At 34.9% G+C, this 16,291-nt stretch overlaps 1 protein-coding gene across 27 annotated transcripts in view; it reads right to left on the reverse strand.

Moving 5' to 3' along the window:
* Nucleotides 1-16,291, reverse strand: part of phldb2b (pleckstrin homology-like domain, family B, member 2b) — a 74,418-nt gene that overhangs the window by 14,092 nt on the left and 44,035 nt on the right. For 4 of the 27 annotated variants that reach the window (XM_073940734.1, XM_073940733.1, XM_073940746.1 and 1 more), the window contains 8 exons: nt 13,602-13,739; nt 9,456-9,584; nt 7,096-7,251; nt 3,895-4,005; nt 3,711-3,800; nt 3,308-3,442; nt 2,461-2,634; nt 285-428 (listed from right to left, as the gene is read on the reverse strand). In XM_073940734.1, coding sequence (XP_073796835.1) covers nt 285-428; nt 2,461-2,634; nt 3,308-3,442; nt 3,711-3,800; nt 3,895-4,005; nt 7,096-7,251; nt 9,456-9,584; nt 13,602-13,739 — 1,077 coding nt within the window. Of the gene's footprint in view, nt 1-284; nt 429-506; nt 687-2,460; nt 2,635-3,307; nt 3,443-3,710; nt 3,801-3,894; nt 4,006-7,095; nt 7,252-9,455; nt 9,585-13,601; nt 13,740-16,291 lie in introns of all 27 variants that reach the window. The other 23 variants (XM_073940737.1, XM_073940735.1, XM_073940749.1 and 20 more) reach the window with 7 other exon arrangements.

Raw genomic sequence — 16,291 nt, forward strand, 5'->3', positions numbered from 1 at the left:
CTGTTTGGAGTTTGCATGTTCTCCCCGTGTTGGCGTGGGTGTTCTCCGGGTGCTCCGGTTTCCCCCAAAAGTCCAAATACATGCGCTATAGGTGAATTGGGTAAACTAAATTGTACATAGTGTATGTGTGAATAAGAGTGTATAGTTGTTTCCCAGTGATGGGTTGCAGCTGGAAGGGCATCCGCTTTTGTTTATTCTTGGCGGTTCATTCTGCTGCGGCGACCCCAGATTAATAAAGGGACTAAGCCGAAAAGAAGATGAATGAATGAATAGTGTGTTCTTACTTTAGGGGATATGTTGCGACCCAGGGTGGCACAGGTGAATTGTGGGGTAATAGTGGGCTGGGTTTTCTTGCGTGGAAGAGTGTCACTCAAATGAGCTCCGCCTTCTTTACCGTACCGTTTTCTTTCCTCTAGACTGCGAAAATGCTGAGGAACAGAAGGTTAAAGATAAGTCATTTCAGTGATAATTACATTCATATGTACAGACACACTCAGAAGGATTACCTGCCTGTGGCGGCGCATTTTTTTTGCAGGCAAAGGAGGAGGAGGAGGAGAAGGATTGAGGAAGGTGACCATGTCTTCTGGCCAGTGCACGGAGGGAGGTTTAGGGTTTGGATGAGAGCATGCAGTGAAAGAGGAAGAGGAAAGGATGGAGGAGGACAGTGGACTGGAAGAGGGAGAGAGCTTTGGCAAAGAGAGGAAAAGAGAAAATCTGAAAATAATGCCAGAAGAAGGTGAGCTGATAAGACTAGGTAGTTTAAAAAGAGTCATATCATGAAAAACTGATTTTGCCTTGATTTTGTACAATAAATATTGTCACAATCACCAGCGTTCTAACCCTCATATATCGCTGGAGAACATTCACTTTCAATTGGACTCTGCCACCATATGAACAACAACTACCTTCAGGCAAAACACGCACACACCTGCCTCGGTTCTTCATTGAATACACACAAACACAGATCTGAGCTACTCAAGATTAATTACATAGACCATATAAACAGCATACACACTCACATACATAGCGGAGTCTTGTTGGTTTTCACCCTGTAACATCACAAAGCGTTTTCTCTTGTTTTGTCTCCGTGTTTGACCCTTCCCTTGTACTTTTGTTTGCGTTGTCTGCTGCCTGCCATTCGACCTGATTCTGGATTGTCTTGTATGTACCCATTTGCTCCTGTGCCTGACCATTGCCTGGCATACTACCTACTTCCTAATTTAACAGCACGTGGATCCTCGCCTCAGTTGTCAGCATCCTATAGTTACATAAGACTCAGCCACAAAATGGATCCAGCAGTTTTATTGGTCCTTCAGCGTCAAGGTAATCAGTCCCTCAAAAAGGAATGTCAAGAATCCATCAAGATTTTTTGAACATTGCTAACATCACCAATTTTCCAGGCTGTGTAATAATTACCCTTTTTATTTATTTACTAAATGAACCACTTAAAAACATACTTTTCCATGTTGGTTCTTGAGGCACGCTAATTCAAGTTATGGACTTTGCCCTTATCTCTGTGGGCTTCCCCTTCACTGTGGGCGAGGGTCAAAACACAGAGAGATTAAACACAGAAACACGCTTAGTAGTGTTACAGGGTATGTGCCAACAAGACTCTGCAATGTCTGTGAGTGTGTGTGCTGTTTACATAGTCCATGTAATCAGTTTTGGGTAGCTCTTAGCTGTGTGAGTGTGTAATTAATGGAGTACCGAGACAGGTGTGTGCATGTGGTGCCTGAAGAGAGTTGTAGTTCATACGGTGGCAGAATTGTAGTCCAAGTGAAAGTGAAAGTTCTCCAGCGATCTATGAGGGTTAGATCGCTGGTGATTGTGACAGTTATGATTAAGTAGTAAAATTTCATGTCTTCAAATAAAATATATAGTAAAATTACATTTTTTGTAATTAATAAATTATTATAGTAATTAAATACTTTTTAAAATAAGTATATTATTAATAATATTAGAAAACTGAAATATTATTAAACTGATTAAATTATCAGTTATTATTTTCAAGTAGATATTCAATATTTCAATTAGTAGAGTGTTTATCTAATTGTAATTAAATATTATATGTTAGTCTTTAGAGAAAGAGAAAAATGATTTAAAAATATACATAAATTCTGAAAACAGCAGATTTGCTTTTTTGTTTTTAGGTGTCATTTTCTACCATATAAAATTTTTGAAAATTGACAAAATAAAACATTTTGGGGAAATCTTTATTAATCAAACACATACCGACTGTATGCCTAGTAAATTATAATTATTATTGTATAATAAAATGATATGAGCTCTTTTTTAAAGAAATAAAAAGAGAAAGGGAAGCAAATAATGCAAATAAATCACAAAATACAAATCCCACAGTAGCAATGTAACATGACCTCACACCCAGTATTTCCAGTACTTTCCATGTATAAGCTAAATTCTGGACACGCTTAATTCCTAACACACATAAACCACACACACCTCAGCCTCTCCCGGTGGGGCAGTGCTCTCGGCAGGACTGGGGTCAGGACTGGGCTCAGTCCCCATGGCAGGGGTGTCAGGGGAGGACTGGGCTTGGGTAGGGAGAGGGTTTGGGGAAGAATCAACCCCCAGCTGAGAGTACAGTTCATTGAGCTCAGTGACTGTAACATAGCCCTGTGGAACAAACCATTCAGAAAAGAGGGGGAGAGGTAAGGGGGAAAGGGAAAAGACATATATTCAAGTAGGTTAAAATGATTAATGATATGCAAAAAGATCAAATAAAATAAAAATAACATGAAAAAAATAAAGAAATTAAATTAAATATTACAAATTAAAATAAATAAACACATGTAATTGATTAATAGATTAATTACAGTTAATGCTAAAGGAAATTTAAAGCATTGACAAAAAAACGATTAATTTGGATGTTATTTTTAATACAACTGTTTCCTCCAAATTCTTAATAAAAATATTCATATTTATAGATTTTATTTTCTTTCAGAAAATCAAAATTGGTCAAAATAATAATTGTTTTTATTTGTCATGTTTGACAAATCAGGTTTATTCAATCAACTTTTTGATTTAACTAATTATTAAAATAAAATGAATTTATAAAATAAATAAATAATTTATTAATTATTATTAATTAATTAATTCATGACAGTTAATGTTTAAGGAAATAAAAAAAACTCTCAAGAAATGTAAAGCATTAATGGTGCAGTGAAAGAGCAATAATTAGGATGTTATTTTCAAAATCCCGGAGAGAAGCAACATGTTAGTAGTTGTTCTTGAAAAGCAGGCAAAAAGCAACAATCAGCATTCCGGATGCACACAACTAATGCATTACCTCAGCGTTTTTGGTAGTCAGAGAGGAAAGAAGAGAAGAAAACATCAGGAGATCAGCAGGAAGTGGAGAAAGGGTTTTGTGGGCATGGCTAAATTCACTATGAGGTGGACACACGTCAGCCAACTGGAAGCAGTCCTGGAATACAGGGGAAAAGACCCCGTTTCCACAGTGAGAAAATACAAACAACCCTCTGCAAGCAGGTTGCAAGGGTCGTGATGAGGACACGGGGGGAAAAAGCAATCAAAGTGAAGACTTCCTTATTTACTGTAGTTCCCTTTGTGGTGTTACAGTAACCTTCTGGGGCTGCCACACATGACTGAAGTGCTCAAAAATGCATGTGTAGTCCAAGAGAGGACAGATTTGCTTTAAATAAAATGAGAAAACCCAATCCTTTAAGGCTTACCTCCTTCATACTGATAGGATTGACAGGGAAACCCAATGACCCAGTGAGCTCGGAGTATTTCTTCTCCAAACTGACAAGATTCTCCTTTTCCTGGAAGAAAACAAGGAATGTCATGGTTCAGAAGCACCGAACATACTTTCATCAATGAAGTTTGCAAAAAAAAAGCCCACTAGTATGAACTCACTCGCTGTAGCATCATCTGAAGATTGTTCTTTTCCTTCACAAAGCTGTCCTTGTCTCTCTGAGCTTGCTGGGAAATCTGGGTGCACTGTTTCTTCAGAGCCAGGAGCTTCTCCTAAGGGTGACAAACATATGGATGTGTTTGAATGATTGTGTTTACAATATAAATTTTGAGAAGGGTCATATAAAGACTCATGACAGAAGCTTATATAGTTTGCTTAATTTATATTGTGAATGTTAAAACTAATTTTTTGACAGAAAATATTGCTCATTTGCTACTTTTTAGTGCAATAAACAACTTCACCATCATTCACTAGAATGATAAAAGACACTTAAAAAGCTTGAAACTGACTTTATTCAGAAAGTATGCATTCAATTGATTCTAGATTGAACTTCTTTTAATCCTAAACTGCACACAGCACACTGTCGAACAGAAGTAAACAGGAAGGCTGCTGAAGTGGAGTGCACTTGTACATTTATTTAAAGATGATTTGTGTTCTGGCATTAAAGAGGATGAGGACAGGCAGAAAGAGAGTGATATTGTCATTCACTTAAAGGGGATCTATTATGCAAAAATATATTTTATAAGTGGTTTAACACATTTGTGGGGCAACAGAGTATGAATATACACAGCTCCTAATGGTGAATATTTATTCATTTTCTTTTGAATTCATCTTCCTTCTCATTTTTCAGTCTGCAGAATCACTTTGATGGGCATTCTCCCTTTATACATGTCATCACAGAGTAAAATTTCTGTGCATTATTGACGAACTTTCCCTCATTTGCATAGGATGTTAGTCTTGTTTCTGAATCTGCCACTATGCTGACACATAGGCATTTGTAGCTCTGCACAATCTCATTTCATTTTAAAGCGACAGTCACCAAAACAGCACAATTTGCATTCAAGCAGAGTTATTAATCGTTATTTGTGTGGTATTTTGAGCTGAACACACACACACACACACACACACACACACACACACACACACACACACACACACACACACACACACACACACACACACACACACACACACACTCTAAGGACATCAGAGACTTATTTTACATTTTGTAAAAAGGGGCATAACAGGTCTTCTTTAATGACCAAAGAACTAATGGTGTCTGAGGCTGCTTGCAGACTGCAGAACAATAGGGATTAAATTCAGTATATATTTTGATTGTTTTTACACAATTCGTACCATAATGTCCTGCGTATCTACAGATTTTTAATACTTAGTGAATATGACATGTTGCATACTGTGTGAAGTCAGTTGAGGGAAAGGGAGGTGGTATAAGTATTATGGCTTTTTCTAAACTACACTTAAGGAGTTGTACTCGAAATATTTGAAAATGTTGCATCGTTGTCCACCTTACTGCCTGCTCAAAAATTAGCTGGCTTCTGTGGCACATCATTACCTTAAATACATACAAGTATAAACACTGACATCAGTGGCCTCTGAATTTACTTTAGTATGACAATGTGACAATTTTACTCGTTGACAAATGTTACAACACATTTTAATGTTTTTTTTTGGCATGTGGGTATAGGGCTGTGCGATTTGGGGAGAATTTCCATTTGCAATTTTTTTGACAGATATTGCAATTTCAATTTAATTTGCGATTTGATTTTATAGTCTAGCTTTAGCTCAATAATCTGTATCGTAGCTTATTACTGCTAAAATGCAGCAAGTGTTAGTTAAAAAAAGGAACTGAAAAGATATTAACTTACTCAAACATATATTCAAATTTGTTTTTAAATATTTAGAAATAAAACCTTACCTTTCTGTAAACTTTCTGTAAACAAGTTGTACTCCAATTAGGGAGAGTGTGTAGCTTATTATACAAACCAAAATAATATTGAATAAAAAAAAATATATATATACATATATATAAAAATACAGAACATTCAGCAAACTAACATGGCTAAACAACTCTGAAATTGTACTTTGCTGTTGTTTGCCACTAGATTGAGTGTCACTAGCAATACTTTCAGTTGAGTTTTTAGCAAGATGCTCCTCATATAGTCACCGGTGGTGCTTTTTTAAGAATGGTTGTTGTATTTTCTCATGCTGTGGCAACAATTCTTACAAATGACCTGTTTTTGTTCGTTGTCTGTTCCTTTGAAACCAAAATATTCCCATATTACCGACATGCTGTTTTTCTTTGATATGAATTCATCTATTAATGCTTTTGAAGCGGCAGACCACTTGTCTGTGTTTTTCCTGTTTGTTTGTTTTATTGTGGGCTTTCTGCATAGTTTGGTTGAGCATTTCTGATTGAGCAGAACGAACGTGTGCTCACTCAATTGGCTAGTAAAACTATCACACACAGACAGCAGTCACGCATTTGCTCTGGGCAACTCCCAATTAAAAAATACATTTATATTTCATATTGCAGCCTCTTGCGATTAGCTATTTTCAACGTTTTCAATCACGATTGTGATTCAATTTCAATTAATCACACAGCCCTACATATGGATCAGTTGAGGACCATGATCAGATCACACTGGAATCTGATATTTGCCACATTTAAAAAAATGTGAACCAGTTTTCTAACCTGTGTCAAAAGGCAAAAAGTCTGACCCTTTTTTTTCTAAACCTGAACTTATCTAGACAACGATATATTAAATCCATATATCAGAATCATATATTTGTTTGAACTTAAAAGTTTGGTGATAGTTAAGAGGTTACACCTTTTTATCTAAATCCCCAAAATAAGATAAAAAAATCCATGTGTTTTTTTTGCTAGTCACACTATCAGGAAAAAAAAAAATCTGGATCACATATGGAAAAATACTAGAAATTTTGCTCGGTACTGATACATCTTTTATTTGGAAGATAATAACTAATTTATTATCTGATAAATACAAATCTTTCTCAGCCTGATTGCAAAAATAAAACACAAACAAGCAGATTGTCACAAGCACATTGCTCACATTTTGTCTAGCATAAACTCTTTTAAATTGTCCATCTCATTTATGGCTGTTAGCATGCATCTGAATCTGATCAGCCAGTGCAAATAATTCATCAATTATTTGCCAATGCTATATTTTCCTAAAAGGTTAACACCGTTAACATTAAAAATAACATTTACCGGTTAAACATAATACTGATATAGTCTCGGATATTTTGTGCATCACTAAGTTAAATTTTCCAGGATGACTTGCGTACCAAAAGAATCGTGAACAAACATTGAAGAAACTCACCTTGCGTGTGACAGTGCTGCGCTGGTATTCTGCGATCTCCCTAAGAATGTGTTGAGTTTGAGACTCTTTCTCCTCGTCCTGACGACTCTCGCGCTCCAACTGCTGAAACTCGAGGTCTTCAAAACGCTTGGTCTCCACCTCCAGCGTCTCTGCATCCTGATACACGAGAAACATGATGGTCTTAATGAGTGCAAGATCTGTATCTTCAAAGTGGAGAGGAAATTAAGTCGTCATACTCCTACAGTTCAAGCAGCTTCAAAAAAAAACCAGCAAGAGCTCAAAACAAATCCCCCCTGTTCCACTGGCCTCCCGAGGGATGGAGACACCAGGGTTAAAGTTTCACCCCACCGGAAACAGGCCAACCACAGTCACTGCTATAAACATGCCTTCAGCCACCACATGCCACAACTTTCACCTGTCACCATTGACCTTTAGAGATCAATCAAGTCAACACTCGCATAACACGACCTTCTAGACCTACATGAAGAACCTCTGCAGCCATTACATGTTGTTGAGACGGCCACTACACTCCATACATTCATTCAATGCCTGCCAGCTTTAAATAACTTCCCAAACTTAATTTACAGCTCGTGTGACCACCACCAGGGATTGTTCACCAGCCTATCAGGGTGAATCGCAAAAAAATAAAATGTGAATAATTATTTATTTAGTTATATTTTTGTAGAATTCAACCTTACACAGTCTGTCACTATTGTAATGCAGAAAACTTTTATTTTGAAATATAAAATAATTTGAATATATAGAATTATTAGAACACCTGTTTATTTTTTCCCTAATTTCTGTTTAAGGGAGAGATTTTTTAAATAAAACAACTTGCCTAATGACCCTTACCTGCATAGTTAACCTAATTAACCTAGTTAAGCCTTTAAATGTCACTTTAAGCTGTATAGAAGTGTCTTGACAAATATCTAGTCAAATATTATTTACTGTCATCATGGCAAAGATAAAATAAATCAGTTACTAGAGATGAGTTATTAAAACTATTATATTTAGAAATGTGTTGAAAAAATCTTCTCTAAAAAATAAACTGGGTGGCTAATAATTCAGGGGGGCTAATAATTCTGACTTCAACTGTATATACTATAATTTAGTTTCTTTAAGTTGAAAACAATAATTAAATTCACTAATGTGAATGCAAAATTTCTATTTTCTTGTTTTATTGTTATAACTGGATTTCTTTGTCAATTTTATTTGTACTGTAAACTTAATAGATATTTTAAAGCAGAGATGCCCAAAGTAGGGTCCGCGGGCCAAAGTTGGCCTATGGTAACCTTTGATTTGGCCTGTTATCCCTTCTGAAAAGAGAGGGAGAATGATGTGGAGGTGGTTGGAGAGAATTTGACAAAGATCATCATTCCAAATTTAACAACCTGTTTTGTCTTTGTTTCATTGCTGAGCTACGAATAAGGCAACTAAAATTAAATGAACCAAATAAATGTTGTAAATGAATCAGACCATTTTAAAATGGAAACTTTAAAATGGAAATACTCTCACTTGACAAAGAGGACAATGCACAAGACATCTGCGATCAAATTAAGGTAAAGGCAGGAGCAGCTGGAAGAGTGTATTCAGCATTGAACTCTATTGTGTTATAAATGGTTTATGTTTTTACTGTAATAAAACGTTAACATAAAATGGTAAATATGATACTACATTAGTTAATTTGATTTAAAGCAACGTTTTCCAGATATTTTAAAATATTACCGAATTAATTGCAAAATTACCATGACAAATTTAATATATATGGTTTGCTATATATTTAGGGCACACAGGCCTTTATCAGGTTTGCTTTTTGGAAAAAGGAAAAAGTTTGGGCACCACTGTTTTAAAGTGTCTTTTTTAAAACCTCTCTATAACTTGTCTTTTATTTTGCAAAAAAAAAAAAAAAAAAAAAAAAAAACTGAGGATTTTAATTAGAGTGAGAGCAAAAACGTGAACATATAAATGTACAATAGAAACTGTATACAATGCTAGATTCTATGACAGAATCAATAATAGTATTTGATCAGTGATTTATGTATAATAAATTGTACATTTGGTTTGTTACTGTATTCTAAACTAGACGTTTCAATTTGATTTAAAAATATAATCAGTTTTCTCTTATGATTTTTGGAGTGAAATATGACCCATTCATTACCAATTAGTGCCAGAAACAATATTTTAATATCATAAAAATCTCATGCAATGCATTCCTTCACATACAGGAAGCACATGCCATGTGCGAAAGGGGAAAAACAGCCTAAACGTCTGTCCTGCAAGTCAAGCAAGCAGCAGTGATGAAAAGGAGAAGGAGCCGGTTATGAGGAAGAGGAGGATGAAGGCTGTGGGTGAGTACTGACCCTGCAGAGCTGCAGCTGAAGTTGCTCTTTCAAGGCTTCAGGGCAGGTGTCCAACTGAGTCTTCAGCTCTGCAAGCAAATTGGCCAGTCGCTCTAACTTTACGCGCTCCGCATCTAGCTTGGCTTTGTCCTGCACGCACGCGCAGTGGATGCAGGGAGAGAGGAGAGGAGAGATGGGTTAGTGCCAGGGCGGGTGGGGTGGGGTGGATTAGTTACTGCACACAGTCAGAAACAACACAACAGGGGAATGATGGATGTGTGGAGGTGCTCAATTAAGTGGAGGATATGGAAAATGCAGGAAAATTATTGTTTAGGGTAACTTGATGATGTTAAAGTACAAATGAAATCGAAACTAACCATATCATTTGGTTAGCTCACATTGCTAGTTTTGTGGTGAACAATCGGTGCATATCATTAAGAAAAATAATAGTTTGCCCTTGTATTTTAAATTTAAAAATCTGAAAATGTACTTTCTGTTGTTTCAGTTAAATTCCCAGATTATAACCCAGGCCCGTGGTCTGGTAAAAGAGGTGATTCTTTATTCTTAAAAGTGGACCTTTTTGCAGTTATACCCCTCATTTTCTATTTAATTATGAGATTTAAATACTGCATTTTAGTGACATTTTAAGCACTATTTTTAGCTGAATTAGCTTGTCGGGTGGTCATCATAACCACACTTTTTGATGTAGCAAATATATTTCCAAAAGAGTTAGTATAAAGAAATGTGAAAAATAAAACTTATTTAAAAAAAAACACATTTCTGACATCGTATAACATTAGAAAAGAATAGGAATAGTTTTAAATTAAAAACAGTAGCCTATTGTCATTTATTAGGCAAATAACAAACTGGCCAGCACATTTAATTTTCCCTCGTCAGAATTTGGCCAAAATAATAATAATAATAATAACAATTCCAATGGGCCACTTTTGGTGCTTCACACCTTTTTATTGTTCAGTTTTTGTTTCAAGAATAAGATCCAAGATTTACCCTCCTCGCCCGGTGAGGAGAAGGTGTCTGTTAGGTTGTAATAACTTTCCTGAAACCCTTTACTACATCCAATAAGCTTGCAGTAGAAAATATTTTCTTATTTAATATTCCATTTCTCTAGGGAATGCATCACAATAAGAAAAAAAAAATGGTTGCAGCTTCCGGTTGATGCAGACTTTAATATACAGACGAGCAGAAAATACCTTAGTAATCAATTCAAAGTGAACTTAACACATCTATGAAAATAGCCCAAAACTTGCATTTAAAAATGCATTAAATCTGTTATCGGACATCATTGTTCAATTATTAAATTATTACAAGTACTAGTAATTGCATCAAGTAATATTGTCCAACTGTAGATGGTTCATGGTAAGGTTATGGTATAAGTGTAAAATTTATTAATGCACACACACTTTTTCAGTGGTGTTATTTCAGTGGTAATATTTCCATAAATTTTTCCCATATCAATAAAAAAAAGGTATTTAATAACGTCATGAATTGTGTATTTAACCATAAGGAAAACAATTACGATCCCATTAAGATGGCATATGAAATAGAAGGAGACATGCAAAACTGCTCTTTCAAAACTCTTAATCTTGTCTATACTAACAAGTTAATCATGACATGCATCTATATACAATATCAAAGAATCAAAAAAACCCAGCGAGACTAAATAAATGATGTTCTTTGACTTTCTCATAATGATATACAGCAGCATTCATGGTGCAAAACTACATTACCCATGATGCTGCTGTGTATCATAATCAGAGGATCAGCAATTTTGTAGTTCACAGTACATCTTGTCTTAGAAATCTAGTTTCTTATGAATGGGGTTTTAACTTCCACAATCTGACTTTTGCATTGTTTCATTATCTAAATACTTCATAAGTGAACAAATGCATCCTCCACAAGGACCACAACTGTTGGACTCTCTGCTAGAAGCTTGCTATCTCCAGTGTCTCTACAGCTGCCAGGCTAAATGGAATGATCCGGAAATTAGTCTAAACTTGATATGCAGGTGCCAGGGTTTCCACCACCTCCTACTGTAGCTTACAAATGCCTTGCATCAACACAGTGTGTGGTGTCACTCGCTTTAGCAGAGGTGTATTTAGAGCAGGACCAGGATTACCAGCCATGACACAGATTGAGAGGCTGCCAGAAAGTACAAATGTTGGTGTGTGTGTGGTGAAATTAAGGAAATATTATGTCAAAATTTGTAAACAGTGGTACTTTTAAACCATAGCTCCAAAAAAAAAAAAAAACTTAAACTAGCATTCACAAACATATACATATACATATATATATATATATATATATATATATATATATATATATATATATATATATATATATATATATATATATATATATATATATACACACACACAGTTGAAGTGAGAATTATTAGCCCCCCTTTGATTTTTTTTTCTTTTTTAAATATTTCCCAAATGATGTTTAATAGAGCAAGGAAATTTTCACAGTATGTCTGATTATTTTTCCTTCTGGAGAAATTCTTATTTGTTTTATTTGGCTAGAATTAAAGCAGTTGAAAAATGTTTAAACACCATTTTGAGAACAAAATTATTAGCCCCTTTAAGCCAATTTTTTTTTGATAGTCCACAGAACAAACCTTTATTATACAATAACTTGCCTAATTACCCTAACCTGCCTAGTTCACCTAATTAACCTAGTTAAGTCTTTAAATGTGACTTTAAGCTGTAAAGAAGTGTCTTGAAAAATATCTAGTAAAATAATATTTATTGTCATCATGGCAAAGATAAAATAAATCAGTTATTAGAAATGAGTTATTAAAACTATTATGATTATAAACCTGTTAAATAAATCTTTTCTCCATTAAACAGAAATTGAGGAAAAAAATAAACTAATAATTCAGGGGGGCTAATAATTCTGACTTCAACTATATATATATATATATATATATATATATATATAAAATGTCGAAAAAGTAAAGCGATACAAATATTTTCCGGATGCACATTAAAACATGTTAAGTCTATAATAGAGTCAATAATGACTGCAAAACGCTTTGCAAAGGCTCCAATAGAATCAGAGACTTGTTCCTATAAATTGTAGATTTAATTTGCTAATGTACACACATTTTTAAAAGTCTGGGATCAGCAAGATATTAAAATTTTCTTATGCACATTAATGTTGCACTTCTTTGATGTAAAAATGATAAAATATTATTAAAATGTAAAATAACTGTTTTCCGCGTTATTATTTTAAAATGATATTTTTTCCTGTGATTAAAAGGTGACATTTCAGCAATATTACTGTCACATGACCCTTCAGAGGGCGACGAGGTGGCGCAGTAGATGTGCTGTCACCTCCAAGCAAGAATGTCGCTGGTTCGAGCCTCGGCTGGCTCAGTTGGCATTTCTGTGTGGAGTTTGCATGTAAGCTAAATTGTCCATAGTGTATGTGTGTGAATGAGTGTGAATGGATGTTTCCTAGTGATGGGTTGCAGCTGAAGGGCATCCGCTGCATAAAAAAAACCAAAACGTGCTGGATGAGTTGAAGGTTCATTCCGCTGTGGTGACCCCGGATTGGTTAAGGGATTAAGCCGAAAAGAAAATGAATGAATGACCCTTCTGAAACAAATTTGAATATGGTGATCTGGTGCTCAGGAACCATTTCTAAATATTAAAACATTATTAAATGACTAACATTTCTGCGGACACATTTATTGATGAACAGAAAGTTTGCTTAAAGCATTCATTTGGAGTAATGAATGTTTTGCAACCATCCTTGCGTTGACTTCAATCAATTGAAAGCATCCTTTCTGAATAAATTATTAATACCTTTCAAAATAAATCTTACAGACCACAAACCAACAAAGCGATTTATTTGTTTGAATAATCTACCTAATGTACCTAATCACCACCAAATGTTTAGCAGAGTGCATTTGAGTTCAGGATATTCTTGCAGCTTTATTTTTTCAGTTGAATTAAATTAACATTTCAAGTCCTCTCAACTTATATCAATCAAACTGACTAAACATATTAAGTTAAGCTTTGCATAACATAGTTGACACTTGATTAACTTATCATCTTTCATCATATCACATATATTTTTACAGTGTAGCATTGCTTCATTTAGATAACTGCTAACTAACCCTGAAAATACATGGCTACATACCTGAGATTTGTCTGTCTGTGCTTTGTTTTCGATTTCGGCCATCTTTTCTTTAAGCTGCTCCAGAGTGTCTTTTTCCTGCTGCAGCTGAGCCATCTCCGAATCCTGCTCGCCTTCCAGCAGAGCCCGCTCCACTTCCAACTAAACACACACAAATATATATTTAATTTTAACATTTCAAACATTTCAAACATTTCAACATTTCAAACATTTCAACATTTCAAACATTTCAACATTTCAAACATTTCAAACATATAAAAAACATCAATTATCCTTAAAAAAATCAGTCATTGAAGTCACTGATTTTTAATGCTGCAACAACGTCAATGATTTCACAGCAAACAGTGATGTAATACCACTACATTCTGGACCACCAAGATGGAGCCTCATTTCACACATATAAAAAGGAGGCCCACATTCTGAGCCCATAAAATCTCAACCTTATAAAACTTGAACTCATCACTGACAGTGCGGGTTTGTTGAATGTTCTAGTAATGGAACAACTGACCTCGCAGGAACTACTGGCTAAAGACTAACTTACCTGCGAATCATTAATCAAGAGACGGGAGTTTCTACTTTGAGGCCCACTTTAGCTATAGCTTTCACTTGAGCTTTGGGTCATCTTAACTATTTCTAACTGCAAAGAACACGTTCAGGACTTTGTGTTATATTCAAAAACAGATTGAAAGCTAGAATATTCCTGCAACAATAAATAATTTTAGTCATGCATTATATTGTCAGAGATATAGCGAGATCATTTTTTGACCATTTTCTGACACGCTATACCAGGGGTGGGCAAACTCGGTCCTGGAGGGCCGGTGTCCTGCACAGTTTAGCTCCTACTCTAATCAAACACTCCTGCTTATAGATTCTAGTGATCTTGAAGACATTGATTAGCTTGTTCAGGTGTGTTTGACTAGTGTTGGAACAGAACTCTGCAGGGACACCGGTCCTTGAGGATCAAGTTTGCCCATCCCTGCTCTATACTATATATATATATAATTATGACAGCAGAATAATAATGACATTATAGGCACAAACACTTTCAAGGGACACAATCTTTTTCTGTCCTGTAATATCATAAAAAAGGAAATGGCATTAACATTATTTGCGATTTTATGGAAGTGGACTGCAGCTAAACCAGATCTTGCTGACACCTGCAATAGAGATTAGATGCGGTGACAGAGGCGATGCAACCAGCTAATATTTTGCTGACATATAAACAAGATGTGTGATATATATATTGCAACACCAAACATTATTAAGGCCATGTGAAGTTTTGATTTCCATGTGGAGTTATGGTTCCTTGCCATTGTTACCTCTGAAGAGCAACTCCACCGACCTCAACTAAGCAAGCCAGTTGTTTGCTCTTCAGTGCTTTGGTACTTCACATTGTCTATAAGTGCTATAGATATAAAGATGACTTGACTCTACATGTCCATGTATTGCGCATTAAAATACTGTTTATTGTGACAAGCCTACTGTAAGCAGGAAAAACTATAAAAAAGAAGTGCGGGAGTCTCAAGACACCATTCAATTTTTTGTACAGAACTTAAGCTTTTAATTATTAAACTAATTAATTTAGGGCCTGTTTGCCAAAAGAGGTCACCAAATACACGTTCTTTGATGACTTTCTTTCCTAAAGATACTTTATCAGATCTTTTGCAGTCTTGGCTTACATATGACTTTCATTTATAATAATAAATTCTACAATTCTGCACCGCTAACTTACAAGAATACAAGAGTACATTTGCTGCATACTTCCTGATAATATGGTTAAAAAACAGGAATCAAAACAGCAGCATGTGTGAATATTTAGTATTTAAATAAATACATGAAAAGTTTCAGAAAGACTGACTACTTCATTAAGATTCTGTATCACACATTTTATAGACAGACTGTTATATTTTGAGGCCATATGCGAGGACTGGTAAGTGCCAGTAAAAGCAGTGCAACTTGCATGACAGTAACCGCATATCACACATACAGTTGAAGTCAGAATTATTAGCCCCCATGTTTATTTTTTTGACAATTTGTGTTAAACAGAGTGAAGATTTTTTTTCAACACATTTATCATCATAATAGTTTCAATAATTAATTTCTAATCACTGATTTATATTATCTTTGCCATGATGACAGTAAATAATATTTGACTAGATATTTATCAAGATACTTCTTTACAACATTTAAAGGTTTAACTAGGTTAAATAGGTTAACTAGGCAGGTTTGGGTAATTAGGCAAGTTATTATATAACAATGGTTTGTTCTGTAGACTATCAAAAAACCATATAGCTTAAAGGGGCTAATAATATTGATCTTAAAATAGTTTTTATAAAAATAAAAAGCGGATTTTATTCTAGCCAAAATAAAACAAATAAGACTTTTTCCAAGAGCAAAAATATTATCAGACATACTGTGAAAATTTCTTTGCTCTGTAAAACATCATTTGTGAAATATTTAAAAAAGAAAGATAATTCAAAGGGGGTCACTGTATGACCACTTTCACACTACCCATATTCCCATACTATATGGAACTTTTTGTTTTATTAATAGTCATAGTTCACTAATTCAGTACCAACTCAAACAGTTTACTATTTCTTTAAACACTGATTCTAGCGTGCGTTCAAACATCACCACAACATGATGGAAAGAAAAGAACAATTGGAAAGTGAATTACAATGGAGGAGAAATAG

The sequence above is a fragment of the Danio rerio genome, chromosome 24 (genome assembly GCF_049306965.1).
Source record: "Danio rerio strain Tuebingen ecotype United States chromosome 24, GRCz12tu, whole genome shotgun sequence".
Lineage (NCBI taxonomy): Eukaryota > Metazoa > Chordata > Actinopteri > Cypriniformes > Danionidae > Danio > Danio rerio.